At 46.6% G+C, this 24,341-nt stretch overlaps 1 protein-coding gene across 3 annotated transcripts in view; it reads right to left on the minus strand.

Moving 5' to 3' along the window:
* Window positions 1-24,341, minus strand: part of ERBB4 (erb-b2 receptor tyrosine kinase 4) — a 1,260,323-nt gene that overhangs the window by 379,344 nt on the left and 856,638 nt on the right. For all 3 annotated transcript variants that reach the window (XM_063933142.1, XM_063933143.1, XM_063933141.1), the window contains exon 5: window positions 1,715-1,780. In XM_063933142.1, coding sequence (XP_063789212.1) covers window positions 1,715-1,780 — 66 coding nt within the window. The remainder of the gene's footprint in view (window positions 1-1,714; window positions 1,781-24,341) is intronic.

The following is a 24,341-nucleotide window of genomic DNA, read 5'->3' on the forward strand; positions in this document are numbered from 1 at the left end:
CTCCCCAGCGTGACGTGCAGTGAGAGGTCATGCTGCGCTGTGACACGCCGCAGTGAGAGAGCTGATGATGTGTACCACCCGCACGCCCACAGTTTCCGGTGAGTTATGTGTGTGGGGAGGGCGGGGCGATGGGGCCGGCCACACAGGGAAACGCCAATCCCCGGGATCCCATGTTGCGTTTCGCTGCATTCAGATAGCAGCTTTTTCAAAGGTATCTTTGAAAAAGCTGCTAGCTGAATGCAGCGAAACGCGTCAGTTGTTTCAGGATCAAAACCAGGAACGTAGGAGCGGAGGACCGGTCCATCCCCTGATATTTCCAGCTACTCACTCTATCTTGGAGAACCACATAACCAGAATTGTATCAAGGAGGTTTGTCTACACCGTGTTGCATGAAGAGCTCACCAATAAGGCACTGGAGCATTCCATCCTCTAACGGCTCCTCACATACCTCCGTCTGGACATTGTTCACCTCCAGAGATTTTCGCCACACTGGACTAATCATACAGCTACAGGGGAATATTCTTGGAACGGAACCATCCATCTAACATCCCTACCCAGTTCCTGACTTATTGGGTAATATCACCTTAACCTACGTATGAATCCATACTTTTACATTTAATGATATGCATGCAGTTTTATGGTCTATTGATTTTTAATATGAATTTTTCTTTTATATAATAAATTGTGATACCTAGTATTGGAAACGCTCTTACAAATTGTTTATTTACTGACATATTTCAGCGCGGCCTCACTCTTTGTTTTGGTATATTTACAGAGAATGCTGCCCGGCTGTTCAGATTGTGAATTACACACAATCATAGAAGCCAGGCAGCGATCTCTACCTGCCTCCCAGCCTGCAGCCAGACAGTGAATGGCTGCCAGCATGCTGATTGGTGGATCTCTGGATCTAACGACAAATCAGAGTGCTGACAGCCATTTACTGTATGGAAGCATCATGTGTAGAGATGGCACAGGACTGCAGGAGGGGTAACTTTTATTTTCTATTTGTTCCCGTGAATGGGTGAGTAGGGGCCCCAGTGCATTGCCTACAATGCTGTTAAGACGACCCTGCTTAGTACATCTCCTCCTGTGGGTCTCTAGAAGTTTTAAATCTCCCACCCAGTGCAATCTCTAGCATGGAGACGTCTCTGATCCTTCACCTGTCAATCTGAACAGTCTGGTAAGGAGCAAGAGTGTCATCGTCAGGGGAAGGACCAGCGTCGAACTGGAGCATGAAGGGCCCACCGGGGGTATGCAGTGGTAGGGGCCCATGCTTAGAGGTGTGGCCAGCCTACAAAGGGGGTGTGGCCAGCCACCACAAAGGTTTGGCTAACCATTATAGAGTACCTGGTCTGGACTCCTTGATAATTTATAGAGTAATTAATGCTAGTGCATGCATGATAATGATGTGCCAGATTAATGACAGCGATGCACTGTATCCTGTGCAGTATAAGGTAACATATGTATAATATATAATTCAAGCGCACAATCTAGAACCTGATCCCTAGAGGAGGAGGGGCCCCCAGGCAGTGGGGCCTACCGGTGGTTTCCGCTGTACCCCCGTGGGCCAGTCCGACACTGGGAAGGACTACCTCCAACAAGCTACAGTGGGTGGGCATTTATCTAACGATAACACACTATTTTATATAGCAACAGGATACTGTGCGAAAATAGAGAGAGAGCGAGAGAGAGAGAAAAGTTCTACAGTACTCACGTCTTTGGCACTGGTTCTCTGACGGCCCCCAGCAGTGTTCAGGACACGCTTTCGGACATTTCCCACCTGAGAACAATAATATAAACAGTAAGACATATCATTGCGATGAATTACACTCTATAGACTGTGAGTGCAATTATATATTTATTTATAATCCTATTTACACATTTTCATAGATATTCCCTTTAATTACAGAAAAACATTAGATAGGTGTTTGCACTATGGCTGCAATCCAGCAAGAATTCCCTATATGGTAGCAGAGCCTCTATTGTCTAGAACTATTAAGATGTGGGTGCATATCTTATATTGTACGAGCTGGTTTCCTTCCATCAGATAGCTGTGGCTCACAATGGCATGCTGCTTATATACTAGTCAGTAAAAGAACCTTCATTCTTTCACACTCCGTAGACTGTTTATTTTGCTATTGAGAATCAATCGCCGCTGATGATTTCACATTACTGCATTGTTGTTTATTCCTGGAGTCTGGCTTTTAGAGAGGTCTTCTATCCCCATCCTAGCGCATCGCCAACTCTGGAGTTCTTTGTGTAATAACCTTGAGTGGCAGACATTTTTATTTATTTTTTATTAAGTGATTTAGGTTTTATACTCATTGAAACGTGTTTATTTGAATATTATTATGGTACATACAAACCCATTATATTGCACCTGTTTCCAATATGAAATATGATTGTCGTTTCAGCATCGCCCCCATCCTTTCCCATTAGCAATATAACCCCCACTCTAATGCGGGCTACACATCTACAGCTTCATTCCCCGTTATCCCAATCTGCGATCCCATCCGCAGATTGGCAAACATCGATGATTGGCGATCCATTGAGAAAATTGGCAAAAAACAGCATGTTGAAAATCCCTGACTCACCAATCCCCATTATTTTGTGGTCGGAATTGACAAATAGATGATTTTCAACATGTTGGATTTCCCTGATCCCTCACCTCAGGCATCAGAAGAATGGGGAATTGCCCCAATACTTGCCTGATCTACCTCTACACCAATATCTGTGCGCCCAGCACCCACATTCTCCAGCCCATTGGCCTAGCAGTTTTTAACTTTTCAGTTATTTATTAGAGCCACTGTAGTTTCTTTATAGGTGTTGAATTAATTTGTCAATCATGACCCTGCTACCAATGTGCCACAAATCACATCATCAAGCCACCGGACTAACCACTTTACTAGGAAAATGGGTGGTTCCAGGAGTCTAGTCTACTCTCTAAGTAGTCCGGGAGCGGACCCAAAAATTCGGGAGTATCCCAGACATTCCAGGAGGGTAGACTACTAGGTGTATGATATCACAAGAGAAAAGGAAGCACAAGCCTTTACTTTACAATTCATACTACTGTAATGCCAGTAAATCCCATTTGCATTGAAAGCAAAAAAGATGTCCATGGGTTGACAACTCTGATATGAAGTGAAGTAATACAAGAGATCCAGATACTTATCTGGAAACTAATATATACTGATATATACTGCATCATTAACATTGTATTTACATGGTACTGTCTAGGAGAATATACACCAATCAGCCACAACATTAAAACCACCTGCCTACTATTGTGTAGGTCCCCTTGTGCCGCCAAAACAGCTGTGACCTGTTGACTAATGGACCCCGCTTGAACTCTGAAGGTGTCCTGTGGTATCTACGTTATCACCAGTTCTTTTCATTCCTGTAAGTTACGAGATGGGTCCCCATGACACGGACTTGTTTTTCCAGCACATACCGGAGATGCTCAATCGGATTGAGATCTGGGGAATTTGGAGGCCAAGTCAACACCTTGAACTCTTTATCATGTTCCTCAAACCATTCCTGAATAAATATTGCAGTGTGGCAGGGTGCATTATCCTGCTGAAAGAAGCCTCTGCCATCAGGGAATACCCTTGCCATGAAGGGGTGCACAGTGCTTAGGTTCTGTAGGTGGTACGTGTCAAAGTAGCAAGAATTTAAAAGAAAATGTGATTCATCAGACCAGGCCACCTTCTTCCTTTTCTCCATGGTCTAGTTCTGATGCCCACGTGCCCATTCTAGGTGCTTTTGGTGGTGGACAGGGATCAGCATGGGCACAATGACCGGTCTGTGGAAACGTGCGATGCACTGTGTGTTCTGACACCTTTCTATCATAGCCATCGTTAACTTTTTCAGCAATTTGTGCTACAGTAGTCTTTGCTTCCCACGCGTTTCATTGAGCCTTGGCATCCATGACCCTAATTGCTGGTTCATCAGTTGCTCTTCCTTGAGGATCTGGTCAGGATCCCGGCGGTCGTGATCGCGGTAGTCAGAATACCGACGCTGGAACCCCGACACTATTCAGAATGCAGACAACGGCATTCTGAATAGGGTCTGCAGCGCAACGCTGGAATCCCGACAGCCAGGATCCCAAGTGTCCACACACCGCTGTGCCGAAGTGGTAAGCTGTGGGGGAAGTTAGGTTTAGACTTTGGGGGGGAGGGTTAAAGTTAGGCTGCACCCCAGAGGGGTCAGGTTTAGGCTGCAGGCGAGGGGATGGGGGGATAGTTAGAATTAGGTTTAGGCTGCAGGAAGTGAGGGTTAGGCTATGGGAGGCGGAGGGGTGGTCGGGGTTAGGTTTAGGCTGCAGCAAGGGGGGGTTAGGGGACCAGGGGGGGAAGGTAAGTATTCTGACCGCCGGCATCCTGACCACCGGCAAATCATACCCAACCCCTTCCTTGGACCACTTTTGGTAGGTACTAACTAGAGATGAGTAGGTTCAGTTCCCTGAGAACCGAACCCCCCCGAACTTCACACTCCGAGTCAGGATCCGAGTCCGGCTCGGGACTTCCCGCCAGATTCGGTAACCAGAAAGAGGCAAAATGTTATCATCCCGCTGTCGGATCCTCACAGGATTTGGATCCCATATAAACAGCCGCACGTCGCCGCCATTTTCACTACGGACTTGGAGAGTGAGGGAGACAGACCTCTGTCTCTCTGTGGGTGGTGGCGTCGGGTGGGGTTAGTGTGTGCACTGTAGGGGTGCTGCTGCAGTCATTGTGGTGTACCTGTGCTGTGTTAGGGGTGCTGCCCTGGCTGTCACTGGTGTTTCATGTGCTGCAGCTGTACATGGGTGTTGCTGTCCTGGCTGTCACTGTGTTGTAGGGGGCAGGGGCACTGTAAAATATAGGGGTGCTGATGTCTTCATAACATTACACTGGCCCTGTCTGCTATAAAAAATTCAGGGGTGCAGATCTTACAAATTAAAAGCACACTGCTCCTGTATGCTGTCAAATATAGGGGTGCTGATGTCTTAATAACATTACACTGGCCCTGTCTACTATAGAAATTCAGGGGTGCAGTTCTTACAAATTAAAATCACACTGCTCCTGCATGCTGTCAAATATAGGGGTGCTGCTGGCCCTGTATGTTGTAAAAATTTAGGGGTGCAGTTGTTAAAATGTTAAAGTACACTGCTGCATGCTGTCAAATATAGGGGTGCTGCTGGCCCTGTATGTTGTAAAAATTTAGGGGTGCAGTTGTTAAAATGTAAACGTACACTGCTGTATGCTGTAAATATATAGGGGTGCTGCTGTTTAAATAACATTACACTGGCCCAGTATGCTATAAAAATTCAGGGGTGCAGTTGTTACAAATTAAAAGCACACTGCTGTATGCTGTAAAATATAGGGGTGTTGCTGTTCAAATAACATTACACTGGCCCTATATGTTATAAAAATTCAGGGGTGCAGTGAAAATCAATGTACACTGGCCCTGTCTTGTATGCTGTAATAATTCTAGGGTGCAGTGAAAATCAATGTACCCTGGCCCTGTCTTGTATGCTGTAATAATTCTAGGGTGCAGTGAAAATCAATGTACACTGGCCCTGTCTTGTATGCTGTAAAATAACAGGGATGTTGTGAAAATACAGGGGTGCTGGCACTGTCTGCGGTTGCGATGTCTAGGCCTGACCTTCACAACACTGTATGGGAAAAGGAGGCTCCTACCACCATTTGCACTTTCCCTGCAAGTGCTTGGAGGAGCACCGCCAGTCCAGTTGCTGATATTGAGATTGAGGATGTCACTGTAGAAGTACACCAGGATGAGGAGGATATGGGTGTAGCTGGCGCTGCAGAGGAATTTGACGATGAGGATTCTGATGGTGATGTGGTTTTTTGAATAAGGCACCAGTGGAGACAGTGGCTGGCCATAGGATGAAAAAGCCCATTGTCATGCCTGGGCAAAATACCAAAAAAGCCACCTCTTTGATGTGGAATTATTTCTCCACAAATCCGGACAACAGGTGTCAAGCCATCTGTTGCCTTTGTCAATCCATAATAAGTAAGGTTGACCACTTAGGAACATCCTGCCTTATACGTCATGTGCAGCGCATTCATCATAAGTCATTGTCAAGTTCAGAAACTTTGGCGTAGCCTGTCCTCTCACACCTAAATGATGTGGTTTGTTTGTTTGAATATTATTTCTATGTGAGGGTGAGGATGTAAACACTGAAGGGGGGGAGGGGGATCTGAGGATGAGGACGACATCTTGCCATTGTAGAGCCAGTTTGTACAAAGAGAGATTAATTGCTTCTTTTTTGGTGGGGGCCCATACAAATCAGTCATTTCAGTCACAGTCGTGTGGCAGACCCTGTCGCTGAAATGATTGGTTTGTTAAAGTGCACACGTCCTGTTAATACAACATAAGGGTGGGTGGGAGGGCCCATGGACAATTCCATCTTGCGCCTCTTTTGTTTCTTTGCATGATGTGCTGTTTGGGGCCTATTTTTTAAAACTGCCATCCTGTCTGATACTGCAGTGCCACGCCTAGATGGGCCAGGTGTTTGTGCTGCACACTTGTGTCGCTTAGCTTAGTCATGCAGCAACCTCGGTGCACCTCTTTTACATCTTTGCATCATGTGCTCTTTGGGGCCTAGTTTTTAAAACTGCCATCCTGTCTGCCACTGCAGTGCCACTCCTAGATGGGCCAGGTGTTTGTGCCACACACTTGTATCGCTTAGCTTAGTCACCCAGCTACCTCGGTGCAACCTTTTGGCCTAAAAACAATACTGTGAGGTGTTCAGAATTAGTGGAAATGAATGTTATTGAGGTTAATAATACCGTAGGATCAAAATGATCCCCAAATTATGTGATTTTAGCTGTTTTTATGTTTTGTTTTTTTCTAAATCATTCAGCTCCAAAACCAAAACCCAAAAGGGTGGTTTTGGCAAAACCAATCCAGATCCAAAACACGAGCGGGGATCCATATCCAAAACGAAAACACAAAACACGAAAAGTGCCCGCCACACTTACTAACCACTGCATACTGATAACACCCCACAAGACCTACTATTATGCTCATACCCAGGCGTTTAGCCATCACAATTTGTCTCTTGTCAAAGTCAATCAGATCCCTTACACTTGCCCATTTTCCTGCTTCCAACACATCAACTTCAAGAACTTAGGGGGTAATTCAGACCTGATCGTAGCAGCAAATTTGTTAGCAGCTGGGCCAAACCATGGCCCTCATTCCGAGTTGATCGCTCGTTAGCAGTTTTTAGCAGCCGTGCAAACGCTATGCCGCCGCCCACTGGGAGTGTATTTTAGCTTAGCAGAAGTGCGAACGAAAGGATCGCAGAGCGACTACAAAATAATTTTGTGCAGTTTCAGAGTAGCTTCAGACCATTCAGTTCCTGTTTTGACGTCACGAACACGCCCTGCGTTCGCCCAGCTACGGCTGCTTTTTTTCTGCCACACCTGCGTTTTTTCTGGCACGCCTGCGTTTTTCCAATCACTCCCTGAAAACGGTCAGTTGACACCCAGAAACGCCCTCTTCCTGTCAGTCACTCTGCGGCCAGCAGTGCGACTGAAAAGCTACGCTAGACCTTGTGTGAAACTACATCGTTCGTTGTAATAATACGCATGCGCAGAAATGACGATTTTTTTTGCCTGATCATTGCGCAGCGAACGAAAGTAGCTAGCGAACAACTCGGAATGAGGGCCCATGTGCACTGCAGGTGGGGCAGATGTAACATGTGCAGAGAGAGTTAGATTTGGGTGGGGTGTGTTCAAACTGAAATCTAAATTGCAGTGTAAAAATAAAGCAGCCAGTATTTACCCTGCACAGAAACAATATAACCCACTCAAATCTAACTCTCTCTGCACATGTTATATCTGCTCCCCCTGCAGTGCACATGGGGGGGTCAGTCCGAGTTGTTAGCTCGTTGCCGATTTTCGCAATGCAGCGATTAAGGCAAAAATGCGCATGCACATGGTACGCAGTGCGCATGCACTAAGTATTTTAGCACAAAACTTAGTAGATTTATTCACGTCCGAACGAAGAATTTTCATCGTTGAAGTGATCGGAGTGTGATTGACAGGAAGTGGGTGTTTCTGGGCGGAAACTGACCATTTTCTGGGAGTGTGCGGAAAAACGCAGGCGTGCCAGGATAAAACGCAGGAGTGTCTGGAGAAACGGGGGAGTGGCTGGCCAAACGCAGGGCGTGTTTGTGACGTCAAACCAGGAACGAAACGGGCTGAGCTGATCGCAGTGTAGGAGTTAGTCTCGAGCTACTCAGAAACTGCTAAGAATTATTTATTCGCAATTCTGCTAATCTTTCGTTCGCAATTCTGCTAAGCTAAGATACACTCCCAGAGGGCGGCGGCCTAGCGTGTGCAATGCTGCTAAAAGCAGCTAGCGAGCAAACAACTCGGAATGAGGGCCATGGTTTTGTCCAACTACCAACAAATTTGCCGCTACGATCAGATCTGAATTATCATTACCAGTTATTTATATAGCGCACACATATTCCGCAGCGCTTTACAGAGAATTGCCCATTCACATCAGTCCTTGTCCCAGTGGAGCTTACAATCTATATTCCCTACAACATGTACACGCACACACATTCACGCTAGGGTTAATTTTGTACAGAGCCAATTAACCTACCAGTATTTTTTTGGATTGTGGGAGGAAACCGGAGTACCCGAATGAAACCCACGCAAGTACGGGGAGAATATACAAACTCCACACAGTTAGGGCCATGGTGGGAATCGAACCCATGACCTCAGTGTTGTGCGGCAGTAATGCTAACCATTACACTATCCATAATTAACCCCTTAGTGTTCACGTGTTGCCAAATATATCCAATCCCTTGACAGGTGCCATTGTAATGAGATAATCAATGTTATTCACTTCACCTGTCAGTGATATTAATGTTATGGCTGATTGGTGTTTATTTGCCTACAATGTAATGAAAAAAGTAACATTTGTGTTACTAGAATCTGTAAACTGAGAGACTGGTACCATTCTCGGGTGGTGTTGAAGGAATCCTATCATGCAGACTTCACTGTCGCTGGGCCATCTGCTTATTCTGACCATAAACTCATTACAGCAACATAGCGCAAAATTATTTCTGTCTAAAAGGGTTGGGTAGAAAGCGGGGTGGGAGGGGGAAGGAGGAAAGGTGTTTAGAAGGCTCCATCTGGCACATATATTATTACTTTAATCAGTAATAATGATAATTATTATTAGGAAGCTACTGGAGGACGATGCACACACTTAATGAGTGTAAATTGATTTATAACAAAGGGGATTAGGAATGACTGCCTAGGAAAACATCAGTCGTATCTCTTCAGAAGGGCAGGCACACTATTTTGGATATGTAAATACTAAGGTGTGTTCTAGAGTACAAAAGGTCTGGGACAGAAACACAATGTAACAATCATTCAATAGACTAGCAAGTGCGGATTAATGGCAGTGCTACCTAATAACATTGTAATTATTATCATCAATCCAGGGCCGAAACTAGGGGGGGGCTAGGGGGGCAGGCGACCTGGGCGCCAGATTGGAGGGGGCGCCGAGACCCCCTAACACCCGCCACGGCACTTACTTTTAAAAACCCCCTTCTCCCGAGTGCCCAGCTCGGGGGGCGGGGTTTCGCGGAATGACGCGATTGCGTCGTGACGTCACGGCGCAAACGCGTCATTCCACGAAACCCCGCCGGAGGAGGGAGAAGGGGGAGCCCGGAGCCGCGCAGACGAGGAGGGAGAGGCGGCTGAAGAGCGGCGAGAACCGCTTCAAATGTAAGTCAGCCCCTCTCCCTTCCTCTCTCTCTCTCCCTCCACCACCTGCCGCAATGTGTAAAATGGGGACCTGTGCCTGCCGCTATGTGTAAAATGGGAACCTGTGCCTGCCGCTATGTGTAAAATGGGGACCTGTGCCTGCCGCTATGTGTAAAATGGGGACACTTGCCAGCGTACTGTGTAAAATGGGGACCTGTGCCTGCCGCTATGTGTAAAATGGGGACACTTGCCAGCGTACTGTGTAAAATGGGGACCTGTGCCTGCCGCTATGTGTAAAATGGGGACACTTGCCAGCGTACTGTGTAAAATGGGGACCTGTGCCTGCCGCTATGTGTAAAATGGGGACACTTGCCAGCGTACTGTGTAAAATGGGGACCTGTGCCTGCCGCAATGTGTAAAATGGGGACACTTGCCAGCGTACTGTGTAAAATGGGGACCTGTGCCTGCCGCTATGTGTAAAATGGGGACACTTGCCAGCGTACTGTGTAAAATGGGGACCTGTGCCTGCCGCTATGTGTAAAATGGGGACACTTGCCAGCGTACTGTGTAAAATGGGGACCTGTGCCTGCCGCTATGTGTAAAATGGGGACACTTGCCAGCGTACTGTGTAAAATGGGGACCTGTGCCTGCCGCAATGTGTAAAATGGGGACACTTGCCAGCGTACTGTGTAAAATGGGGACCTGTGCCTGCCGCAATGTGTAAAATGGGGACACTTGCCAGCGTACTGTGTAAAATGGGGACCTGTGCCTGCCGCAATGTGTAAAATGGGGACACTTTTTCCTGCCGCAATGTGTAAAATGGGGACACTTTTTCCTGCCGCAATGTGTAAAATGGGGACACTTTTTCCTGCCGCAATGTGTAAAATGGGGACACCTGTCTGCCGCAATGTGTAAAATGGGGACACTTGCCAGCGTACTGTGTAAAATGGGGACACTTGCCAGCGTACTGTGTAAAATGGGGACCTGTGCCTGCCGCAATGTGTAAAATGGGGACCTGTGCCTGCCGCAATGTGTAAAATGGGGACACTTGCCAGCGTACTGTGTAAAATGGGGACACTTTTTCCTGGATATGAAATTTATGTTAGAAAAGGCAGTTTCTCAGGTAAAAAAGTTCTGAAAGAGAGAGAGATATATATATATATATATATATATAATATTTTTATTCATTTATTTTTTATTTTTTCTATTTTATTTTATTATTTTTATTGTAAAATATTTTTATTTTTTTTTGCGGGGGGGGGGGGGGGGGGGGGTGTCAAATGACTACCTTGCCCCGGGTGACAAAAATCCTAGTTTCGGCCCTGATCAATCAACACATTATTATTATTATTATTATTATTACTATTATTCATATACACAAAGTGATCACACCATTGTGTGGCCTGGTGCAGTATTCGAGACAATGTAGTCTGTTAATTCACTAGGAAATTAATAGGCTCTATTGCCAAAAGAAACAGCCCGTCGGTAACAAGACCACTATATATTGCATTATTACAACATGTATATCAGGGACGGATCTAGACTTTTCTTTTAGGGGGGGCGGTTTACTTATTCCTGACTCCTCCCCTACACTCATTACTCCTCCCACTTCCCATACCAACTGTCCATTAATGCTCTAAAGACCATATAAAGCATTGCCAGGCTGCATATGTGCTTCTTATGTAGCACACACACACCGGGCACATGTAACTACTAACACACCGATGGGTGGCACACACTGCCCATGGTGGGGGTGACGACATGTGATGATGGCAGATGGGGCTAGGGGCCCCAGGGACACGGAGGATGGGGAGGGATGTCAGTGCAGCCACACACCATCACCTGGCAGCAGCCCCCACCTCAGGTAAGTGGGCGTGGCTATGACTGTTAGGGGGGGCGTTCGCCCCGTTCGCCCCCCCCTGGATCCGGTCCTGATGTATATACTGTAGTTACAGGAGGTCATTCTAAACGAGCAGCCACAATCGGGACTGAGCATTCAGCCTTCTATGAATTTTTTGCCCAATGATTTTGTTGCTGGACTAAAATGAAATTGGGCCCTGGGCCTGGATCCCTGCGGTTCAGCCAGATGGTGAATGAGAAAAGCAGTGGATGGATTTGGTAAGCCACAATGTCACCGAAAATACTTTGTTATTCAGACCATTATTTTTTAATTATTTTTGTCATCTTTTATGTGGTGGGCGTCACAAGGTGTACGCAGCGCTGTACAAGAGATAACATAAATACAGGTACAGTAAGCAGTATAAATACAAAGCACCAGTGTAAGCATCTTAAGAGTACAAAGCATACATACAAACATTGCAGTAAAACAATAGATAGGGTGGGGGAGATGTATCAAGTCTTGGAGAGATAAAAAGTGACAACAAATCAGCTTCTACCTCATTTTTCTAGCACAGCACCCAAAATGAGTTAGGAGCTGATTAGTTGGTACTTTGTATCTCTCCACTTTACCATTCTCCAAAGCTTAAGGGGTCTATTCATGAAGCAGTGAAAACAGTGGAGAAGTGAGCCTGTGGAGAAGTTGCCCATGGCAACCAATCAGCTGCTCCGTACAATTGTATAGTATGCAAATTATAAATGTTACTTCAATGCTGATTGGTTGCCATGGGCAACTTCTCCACTGGCTCACTTCTCCACACTTTTCACTGCTTCAAGAATAGACCCCTTAGTACATCTAACCGGAAGAAGTACAGGGGGAAGTGTAATAATAATAATAATAATAATTTTATTTATATAGCGCTCTTTCTCCAATAGGACTCAAGGCGCTTAAGTGTAGAGTAACCCCTTGTAGCAGACAGTGGTGAGTACATGGGAAAGACAGATCGTATTGGCGAGCAGGCAGTTTCCAAGTCGCTGAAGTGGAGGAGACAAAGAACACGGAGCACTGGCGGTAAGTATGGGTGGACAGCGGTGAGGTTGGAGATGCGGGTGGTGGAGAAATGTTGAAGAGTAGTAAGAGGAGAAGGTTGCACAATGGAAAGGCAGATTCGGTGAGAGAGGATGATTGTTGAGGATAGATTTAAGTGGGAAGAGGCATCATGGAGGGGGTGGTCTTCACGTTGCCGAATGTCGGGATCCCGGCGCACAGTATACCGGCGCCGGAATCCCGACACCTGGCATACCGACACATATTCTCCCTCGTGGGGGTCCACGACCCCCTTGGAGGGAGAATAAATAGTGTGGCGCGCGTAGCGAGCCCACAAGGGGCTCCCTCGTAGCACGCCACTGTGCCCGCAGCGTGGCGAGCGCAGCAAGCCCACAAGGGGCTCATTCGCGCTCGCCACGCTGTCGGTATGCCGGCGGTCGGGCTCCGGGCGCCGGTATGCTGGTCCCCGGGAGCCCGGCCGCCAGCATACCATACTACACTCCATGGAGGGACCCCAGTAGGGATAAGGCAATATAATACGACCTTTGGTCTGTACTGGTGTCTTTCAGTAGAATACACCATTTCCCTCACTCTGTACAGTTAGCATGGGCCCTCATTCCGAGTTGTTCGCTCGCTAGCTGCTTTTAGCAGCATTGCACACGCTAGGCCACCGCCCTCTGGGAGTGTATCTTAGCTTTGCAGAATTGCGAACGAGAGGTTAGCAGAACTGCTAATAAATAATTCCTTGCAGTTTCTGAGTAGCTCCAGACTAATTCCTAGATTGCGATCACCTCAGTCCGTTTAGTTCCTGGTTTGACGTCACAGACACGCCCTGCGTTCGGCCAGCCACTCCCCCGTTCCTCCAGCCACTCCTGCGTTTTTACCTGGCACGCCTGTGTTTTTTAGCACACTCCCTGAAAACGGCTATATTCCGCCCAGAAACACCCACTTCCTGTCAATCACACTACGATCACTCGAGCGATGAAAAAACGTTGCTCGAGCTTGTGTAAATCTCCTAAGTTTTGTGTTAAAATACTTAGCGCATGCGCGCTGCGTACCATGCGCATGCGCATTTTCCACCTAATCGCTGCGTTGCGAAAAACGGCAACGAGCGAACAACTCGGAATGACCACCATGGTACTATAATAAAAAAAAGTAAAAATGAGAAAAGAACTTCCTACCAGACAGGGTTTGAAATGCATTAGGGTACTGCTGGGTAAAATGTTACAAGCTGTCCACTTTTTTGTTTAATTCCTCCCAAAAAATATAATAATTTTTTTTAGCAGAATAAAAGAATATTGAGGCAAAGTTTAAAAAAAGAAAATACTGTTCAGACTGGTAGAATAAAAATATCATTTTAGTGATACAGTATAATGGTGTCTGCGCATTACCGGAGTGGGAGATAGCATTGTACGCGGGAGCTGCTACGTCTGGGCCTGCAGGCAATGCTCTGCCTGTCCTTGTATTACATTCCCCATTATAATTCTACGGATTCATTGCCTTCTCTTTTGTGCTGAGGAAAAATAAAGGAATTATTCTCTATCTTTTTCCCTCCTCGCCACTTATCTCCTGATCTCTCGCACTGCTAGAAGGTTAATTATCAAACCGTGGAACTCACTTCGCTGTATTACCTCATGAGGCATCACACAATGGTTTCCTATCAGTGAGTGCGCTCGGCCATGCAACACAAATGTGGAAAATTAGGCAAGATATGGGTTTTGTCAGAATTTTTTTTAACTGTTTGACTGAAAGTAGTGCATAAATATACAAATATAAGTCTACATCACGTGCATTGGCTTCCTAGAATGTCTCTAGTTCACATCACTAGCTTACGGGGAGCAAAATAGTTCCATATAGCCGGTGATGACTGGATTTATAGCAGGGAGAGTGGCCCACTATCAATGGAACGGGGAGAACTCCCCAAATTCAGGAGCATCCAGTGTTGCATGGAGTGGGTGTGGTCCCTGATTCCATATGGGAAAGCCTAATTGTGGAGACATTGTCACGCCCACTACAAATTTAAAAAAAATAAACAGTATCTAAGTGCCCCTCAGCCAGGGGAAGAGCCAGAGTGGTGGTGCTGATCCATGTGATTGCTCCCCTCACATACACACTGTTCAGGCAGTGGAAACTCCCTTTGCCCACCACAGCGCACCCTGGCTGCTGTTTTTTAAAGGTAAGGGGGGAAACGGCAAGCCCCCGCCATGGCCCCTCCAACAAGCCCAAGCTTGGGTAATTACCTTGTTTCCATGGGAGTTTCCTAGAAATCAGTGGGCAACTATGGGTATATGCCTAAGGCCTAGTCCTTACTTGGAAGGTGCGCTTGCAATCTGCACCTCATCATGTTGAGATGGTAACCTTTATATTAAAGGCAACCTCGACCAATTAGCATAACCCATACTTGCCTAGACTTCTGGAATGTCTGGCAGACTCAAAGTTAATTCAACTCAGGAGAGAGGGCCATCCACTTGTATCTCACCCACTTCCCCGGAAAAATTGGAGGGACTGTGGTGTGATGATGTTATTTGTTAGAGAATTTGTGACATTATATCCCAGCTGCTGTATGACCTCCTCAAGAGATCCACACCGGGTTTTAGTTTGGTTCGGATCCACGTCTCTATAAATTGCTGTATCTAATGGAATTTTCCTGTATAGGTTTACACAGACCATTTAGTGTATTTCCACACACCCGGGGTTTAGAATAGATCAGTGGTTCCCAAACTTTTTTGAATCATGGCACCCTAGAGTATCACAATTTTTTTCACAGCACTCCTAGGCCAATAGTTGCTTAGGGTCAGTTATGTGATGAGGGACAAGATTCGCTTCTTTTTGTCTATTATATGATTGGCGGCCACCGGCACTGGTTTTGCCTAATACATTGACCGTAAATAATTTGACTTGGTCCAATACCACCAATCTAAGGCACGCCTGCAAGTGCCCTGAGGCACCCCAGGGTGCCACGGCACACAGTTTGAGAACCACTGGAATAGATAGTAATCCTCTGAGGATAATTGGGTGGATAGTCCAAATGGAATGATATCCTTCATTGTAAAAAAACCACAATGAGGTCCCAATAAGGTAAAAACAACCGCGGTGACGCGCATCGTTCATCGTTGGTACATACACACTGAGCGATATGAATGATTTATCGTTCATTACTGAACGAGATCGTTCATATCGGCCGCACACATCGGCAAGTGTGTAGGGCCCATTACACTTTCTGCACATGTCATATCTGCCCCACCTGCACTGCACATGGGGGGTCATTCCGAGTTGTTCGCTCGCAAGCTGCTTTTAGCAGCTTTGCACACGCTAAGCCGCCGCCTACTGGGAGTGAATCTTAGTTTATCAAAATTGCGAACGAAAGATTAGCAGAATTGCGAATAGACACTTCTTAGCAGTTTCTGAGTAGCTCCAGACTTACTCGGCATCTGCGATCAGTTCAGTCAGTTTCGTTCCTGGTTTGACGTCACAAACACACCCAGCGTTCGCCCAGACACTCCTCCGTTTCTCCAGCCACTCCCGCGTTTTTCCCAGAAACGGTAGCGTTTTTTCGCACACACCCATAAAACGACCTGTTTCCGCCCAGAAACACCCACTTCCTGTCAATCACATTACGATCACCAGAACGAAGAAAAAACCTCGTAATGCCGTGAGTAAAATACCTAACTGCATAGCCAATTTACTTGGTGCAGTCGCAGTGCGAACATTGCGCATGCGCATTAGCGACTAATCGCTCCGTTGCGAGAAAAAAATAACGAGCGAACAACTCGGAATGACCCCCATGGTTTTGCCCATTAGAGAAAAAGTTTGCTGCTGCGATCAGGTTTGAATTAGGCCCTAAGTCTCCTTTATAAAAAAAACCCAATAAAAACAAAAACAAGTCTGAGAAATTACACACTAACATTCTATGTGGGCAAGAGGCTGAAGTATAAAGGCAATTTGTACAGTGGTGAGTGCGGACACTAGTAATTTGGCTCCTCTTTCTCCTGATCAAGACACTGTACTACTACCTCTCCATAATGTTTCAACTGGCGGTAATAGCTCATTCCTGCCTCCCACAGCAGAACAAATCCTGATTTTATTCCTCTCCCTTTGTTATGAGTCCTTCCCTGCCTCTCACGTTTGACCACTGCTGCCGTTCGCAAGAAAACCAAATTTAATTTGCCCGAGATGTGGACAATTTTGGTTCACCTCACGCCTCTGTGAAGGCATGAGGCAGCACAGCGAAATCCACTGTTAGCAACTCTCTCTTGTACACACAAAAAGTACATTGCCTGCAAAGGACATAATTAAGTAGAAGTGGGTCCAGACTGACCGAACATTCAGCTTTGATTTAATGGGTTCCCCAGCTGTGACAGACATGTACGCATTAGTGCTGTTACTGTGCAATTTTGCAAGCGGTTGGGGTTAGTTCTGCTTTAGAATAAGCTTTCTGCAGATAGTTTAGTTATTCATGGGGTTTAATCTTACACATCACTTTCTGGTATTAGCAGTCTCTAATGGCTGCCGCGTCACTTCTGAGGTTTTATGAAGAAACAGTTTTGTACAATAAATACAATTTAAAGGGAAGACAATCATTAATTCTTTGTGTGTGTAGTTTTTTTTTTGCGGCAGCAAAGGTAACAAATACATTTACTGTCATTCCAAGTGGACTGCACAGCATAATGTTTCCTTTTGTCAGAAATAACAAGGCAACAGTCCGGAAGATGCTTTTTTCCCTCTCAGTATCACCACATTGTAAAGTAATCAGAGTTCATTCCATTTGCTAAGGGCTGAGATATTAGAAGTGATGTACAAGGACGTATATTACCCGTGCAGCCTATCAAAATTAAAGTGTTTCAATTTGCCATTTTCAATTCATGAACATGGACGTCTGTATCAATAAAGGATGTTCCGTACTGTAACACTACAGAACGGGGGGTAATTGCAAGTTGATCGCAGCAGGAAATTTTTTAGCAGTTGGGCAAAACCATGTGCACTGCAGGGGAGGGAGATATAACATGTGCAGAGAGAGTTAGATTTGGGTGGGTTATTTTATTTCTGTGCAGGGTAAATACTGGCTGCTTTATTTTTACACTGCAAATTAGATTGCAGATTGAACACACCCCACCCAAATCTAACTCCCTCTGCACATGTTAAATCTGCCTCCCCTGCAGTGCACATGGGCCCTCATTCCGAGTTGTTCGCTCGCAAGCTGCTTTTAGCAGCATTGCACACGCTAAGCCGCCGCCTACTGGGAGTGAATCTTAGCTTATCAAAATTGCGAACGAAAGATTCGCAATATTGCGAAAAGACTTCTCTGTGCAGTTTCTGAGTAGCTCCAAACTTACTCGGCATCTGCGATCAGTTCAGTGCTTGTCGTTCCTGGTTTGACGTCACAAACACACCCAGCGTTCGCCCAGACACTCCTCCGTTTCTCCAGCCACTCCCGCGTTTTTCCCAGAAACGGTAGCGTTTTTTCGCACACACCCATAAAACGGCCAGTTTCCGCCCAGAAACACCCACTTCCTGTCAATCACACTCCGATCTCCAGAACGAAGAAAAAACCTTTTAATGCCGTGAGTAAAATACCAATCTTCATAGCAAATTTACTTGGCGCAGTCGCAGTGCGAACATTACGCATGCGCAATAAGCGGAAAATCACTGCGATGCGAAGAAAATTACCGAGCGAACAACTCGGAATGACCACCATGGTTTTGCCCAACTGCTAACAAAATTCCTGCTGCGATCAACTTGGAATTACCCCCAACATCCAGTATGGCTACAGGCGTCCAGTCTGCATTTTTTTCCTGTCAGTCTGTTCGTTCTGAATCACGCAAAAACTATTGTGTGAATTTGTGCCGTGTTTTCACTATTGTATAGCTTAGTGACCTAGACAGAAACTGAGGAATGTATGATCTCGATATGACATCAGGGAGAGGAGCAATAAAGGGAAAACCAGACGCTTGACACTCGGTGCACAGAAAGTTGGTGTTCCGATCATGCTTCTGCTGAACTTTACTCCGCCCAAGTTATGCAACGCATCCCGGCTTAAAGTGACTGCTCTGCAGCGGAACCTAATTGAGGCAGGAATTCTAATGGGATGTGGGGCAGGTGAGACAGTATTTCTACCAGATATACCGCTTATCCCCAACAATTTTCCTTTTCAATTCAAACTCCTGCAGTTTCCTATTAGCATCTGATTCGCTATGACGATCTACAAGTCGCAGGGGCAAATGCTCAGGGCTGCAGGAGTAGGTCTCACTTCTCCTATGGGCAGCTTTACGTGGAGAAACTGCAAATATTGTTTACAAATACATTTTGTGATCAATTTGTTCAATATAAAAATATAAATCACAATACTTTTTTTGTAAAATGAGTCCCGCTGAGCAATAACAGTCATCCACTTGAGTGAAACCTTGGGCAAACTCTAGTATATTTCTTAAATAGACTTCCCCATGCAAATATTTGGAAACAACCCCTGTGTTTGCCCCCGGGGTCCAAATTTACTAGAGTTTCCCGCATTACATGTCAATTCTTCTAAGCATTGCCTATTCCTCACAGCAGAGCCGGCCTTAGGCATAGGCAAACTAGGCAAATGCATTCCTGGAAATCACTGTAATGTAGCATTTCGTATGCAGATACAGCCGCAGTTGTGCACAGGATATAGGCATGCTGCATATTATTTTAATCAGCAGAAGCTGCTTGTGCATCCTAGCCACATAGTAATGCAAATAAGATGCATTTTCAGAAACAAAAGGCGCAAGACGTTAGCAGAGCTGCCAGCTGACTCATGCCAGGCATCTCCTGCAGAACTAGTGGCGGTGCTAGGGGGCACCAGCCAAAATCTTGCCTAGGGCATCATACTGGTTAGGGCCGGCTCTGCCTCACAGTGTATCTGAAGTAGGTCACCCAAGATGGCTGTCTCTCCTGTTCCATCATGGATGACTAATCCTTGGAAGTGGTAACCTAAAATGTCTCACTCCTTTATTATGTTCATGCTTTCTGTATTATCTGCAAATCTAAACCTCTGTATTATATGTGCGGTTCTGTAAAGCACCTTGAGTCCTATTGGAGACTAGCGCTATACTGTATAAATTATTATTATTACATTTAACACTAGACCTCGTTCACTTGTAGTCAATTCTAAAGAAATCTGTGGAGATTTAAAGAAAGAAATATAAGTTAAACATAAAAAAAAGTAGGAATATTTTTGGCAACAGAAGTCCGAAAATTGTGAGCAGTTTAATAGTGAAAACAAATGCCCTTTCGGTATTGCCTTCAACTGCAAATTACAGTGGGTCACAAGGGCATCCAAAGAGCAATTGATATTTCTCCATCGACCATAACTAGAGAACAGCATATTAATTAAATGAAATCTAATCTCTATTGTCCTTTTCTTTTGGAAGATGCTGGTTGTTGAGCTGTGTAGGAGAATATAAATCATTTCTGCTGTAGGTGAGTGTTGTAACATTTCCACGCAACTGGTTCATATACCGTAGTGCTGAAATAGATGGGGGAAAAAACCCCAGATTTGAATGTATCCTGACTACTGTATGGGGATGCAGTCATGTGACCGACGCATCCCGAAGGTAAGTATCTCGGTGCCTGTTAGTGTTAGAGCCAGTGGCGTAACTAGAAATTTTTCTCCCCCAAGCCAAAAAATTCTTCGGCGCCCCCCCCCCCCCCCCCCCTCCTTCATGCTACATAATTGGGAGCAAGAAAGGGATAGCGCGCGGCAAAATAAGGGGTGTGGTTTCGTTGGAATGGGCGTGGTTTCGCATAAAGGGGCGTGGCATTGCAGGAAAAGACTACCTTATACCCCAGTTCTGCAACTTGCACGCCCAGACGTTGGCCACCACAGGAAAGAAAAATAATCCTGATTCATGCCCCTTACATTATTTGTCATTTTTCCTCATTATAGTAATGGCCAGTATACATTATGCCACATACTGCAATGCCCTTAGACATTATTCCACACACAATAATGCACGACACAATATGCACACACTGTAATGCCCCCGACACATTATGCCACACACCGTAATGCCCGTGACACATTATGTCACACACCGTAATGCCTGTGACACATTATGACAGGAAACGCAATGCCCGTTATACATTATGCTACACACTGCAATGCCCCTGATACATTATAGCACATACAATGTCTGTGACACATTATGACACACACCGCAATGTCCGTGATACATTATACCACAATGCCCGTGATATAGTATACCATACACCGTAATGCCTGTGACACATACCACAATGCCCTGCCCTTTACACCCTATGCCACACACCGCAATGCCCGTTATGTATTATGCCACACTGCAATGACCCTGAGACATTATACCACATACCACAATGCCCGTGATATAGTATACCACACACCGTAATGCCTGACACATTATGACACACACCGCAATGTCCGTGATACATTATGCCACACACTGCAATGACCCTGAGACATTATACCACATATCACAATGCCCGCGATATAGTATACCATACACCGTAATGCCTGTGACACATTATGACACACACCGCAATGTCCGTGATACATTATGCCACACACCGTAATGCCCATTACACATTAAGTCCTACAGTAAGGCTTCTAATTACTTTTCAATTACCTGCTCGTTGTCAGGGGTTTCATGCACTGGGTGTCATGCTCGTTGCCAGGGGTTTCATGCTCTTGGTTCCATGCACAGTGCCAGGGGTTTTCATGCTCAGGGTGTCATGCTCGTTGCCAGGGGTTTCATGCACTGGGTGTCATGCTCGTTGCCAGGTGTTTCATGCACTGTGTGTCATGCTCGTTGCCAGGTGTTTCATGCACTGTGTGTCATGCTCGTTGCTAGGGCTGTGCTCCCAGTGCCACATATGTCCCCAGTGCCAGATATTCCCCCACGGTGCCAGGTACTCACATGCCCCAGTGCCAAATATAGCCCCCCCCCATGTGCCAGGTACACATATACCCCCCCAGTGCCACATATGCCCCCAGTGCCAGATATTCCCCCCAGTGCCACATATGCCCCCAGTGCCAGATATGCCCCCAGTGCCATATATTCCCCCCCAGTGCCAAATATGCCCCCAGTGACAGATATGCCCCCCCCCAGTGCCATATATGCCCCCAGTGCCAGATATCCCCCCCCCCCCAGTGCCATATATGCCCCCGGTGCCAGATATTCCCCCCCTCCAGTGCCATATATGCCCCTAGTGCCAGATATTCCCCCCCAGTGCCATATATGCCCCCAGTGCCAGATAATGCCCGTGCCAGATATCCCCCCCCTGCCAGATATTCCCCCCCAGTGCCATATATGCCCCCAGTGCCAGATAATGCCCCAGTGCCAGATATCCCCCCCCTGCCAGTTATTCCCCCCCAGTGTCATATATGCCCCCAGTGCCAGATAATGCCCCAGTGCCAGGTATCCCCCCCCCTGCCAGTTGTTCCCCCCCCAGTGTCATATATGCCCCCATTGCCAGATAATGCCCCAGTGCCAGATATCCCCCCCCTGCCAGATATTCCCCCTCAGTGCCATATATGCCCCCAGTGCTAGATAATGCCCCAGTGCCAGATATCCCCCCCCTGCCAGTTATTCCCCCCCAGTGCCAGAAAATGCCCCAGTGCCAGATATCCCCCCCCCTGCCAGTTATTCCCCCCAGTGCCAGACATCCACCCCCCCCGACAGATATTCCCCCCCAGTGCCAGATAATGCCCCAGTGCCATATATGCCCCCAGTTCCAGACAATGCCCCAGTGCCAGATATCCCTCCCCTGCCAGTTATTCCCCCCAGTGCCAGATATCATCCCATCACCCCCCCCCCCCCCGCCCCGCCGCCGCTTTTTGGAGGGACACGGAGGGTACAGCCTCTCCTGTGTCCCTCCTGCTGCATCATCTCCGGCGGCCGCGGGTCTGATAGGGGGAAGTGCCGTCCGTGAGCCAATTAGAGCTCACGGATGGCACTTCTCCCTATCAGACCCGCGGCCGCCGGAGATGATGCAGCAGGAGGGACACAGGAGAGACTGTCCCTCCGTGTCCCTCCAACAAGCGGCGGAGGGAAGGAGAAAGCAGACTGACATGCGGACGCTCGTCCGCATGTCAGTCTGCTGTAAATCAGTGGCGCCCCCGCAGCCCCTCGCCCCCAAGCCACCGCGAGGACTGCGGGGGCAGTAGTTACGCCACTGGTTAGAGCCCGGAGGGGTTAGGCACTAAAGGTGGGGTGGGGGCGGTTAGCCGTGGCTACCACCCCGTGGCTTAGCCCTAGCTGCCACCCCCACTTTCTAAGCCCCAGCCGCCACCCCAGGCGGGTTAGGGTTAGGGTAGGGAACAACGCAGGGGTAAAATAATTACCCCGTCCCTGTCGGCATTATGAAGGATGCCAGTCTCAGTCATGTGACCGCCGTCATCCCGATCGCCGGCCACATGTACATGTTCCTATAGATCAGTGGTTCTCAAACTCGGTCCTCAGGACCACACACAGTGCATGTTTTGCAGGTAACCCAGCAGGTGCACAGGTGTATTAATTACTCACTGACACATTTTAAAAGGTCCACAGATGGAGCTAATTATTACACTTGTGATTCTGTGAGGAGACCTGCAAAACATGCACTGTGTGGGGTCCTGAGGACCGAGTTTGAGAACCTGTGCTATAGATTGTAAGCTTGCGAGCAGGGCCTTCCTACCTCTTTGACTGTTTGTTATAACCCAGTTTTGTTATATCATTGTTATTTCCAATTGTAAAGCGCAATGGAATTTGCTGCGCTATATAAGAAACTGTTTATAAATAAATGGATCACACCCACTCTATGTTATGGATTTCAGGACCTTTAAAGTTTTGGAAAATCTTAACATGTGTCTCAGTGGTGGGCAACAGATGATCCTCTGACCCCTCACCTGCGACCCCCCCCCCCCCCACTCCTTTCTGTCTTATGATTCATCAGTCTGCATCACTGCCCCTTGTCCCATCAGCTTTTTAGAAACTATCGACTGATGTCAGTTACATTAATACACAGAAACATGTCTAACAAAAAGACTCAGGGACTTATTGCCTGGGAAAATGATCTGCTTTATATACTGATAAGGAAGAAGATCTGGTGGCGAAGAAGAACTGCTCAAATAAGACAGGCTTAATTGGGGACCAGCTGCCAACCCATCGCCAACGACTCAAGTATACAAACTCCCTTCCCAATAACACGCCAGGAGCCCATGTGGATCAGAGGTGCTGCTGACCCCAAGAGGGTAGAATCATTCCAACCCGTGTATTGGTCAGGAGAGCACCTGAAGACCTAAAACAAGACAGCCACTGCTACCGCTCTTTCCTGCAACAAGAAAGCAGACAACTGAGCAAATCATAATAAGGGGAGGGTAGTGGTGAAGAGTCCGAATAGGCAAGAGACCTCACATTCCTGGAAACCATAGTATAAAACAATGGTTCTCATGCAAATTTTTCAGCAGAGACATACTACAGCGCCAATTCAAATTATTTATGGTCAATGTGATATGCAAAACCAGTGCTGATGGCTGGCAATTATAAAATATGTGAACAAACAGAAGTGAATGTTGCCCCTTGCCACATAACGGAACCTCTGGATGACATATAAACACACTATTGGCATAGGGCTGTTGTGGAAAAAAATCTCATACTCCAAGGTGCCGTTATACCAAAAAGTTTGGGAACCACTGACTTAGACATTATAACATTATAGTGAGCTGTACGGTGGCCCAAGGCTAGCCT

This window comes from Pseudophryne corroboree, chromosome 7 (genome assembly GCF_028390025.1).
Source record: "Pseudophryne corroboree isolate aPseCor3 chromosome 7, aPseCor3.hap2, whole genome shotgun sequence".
NCBI lineage: Eukaryota > Metazoa > Chordata > Amphibia > Anura > Myobatrachidae > Pseudophryne > Pseudophryne corroboree.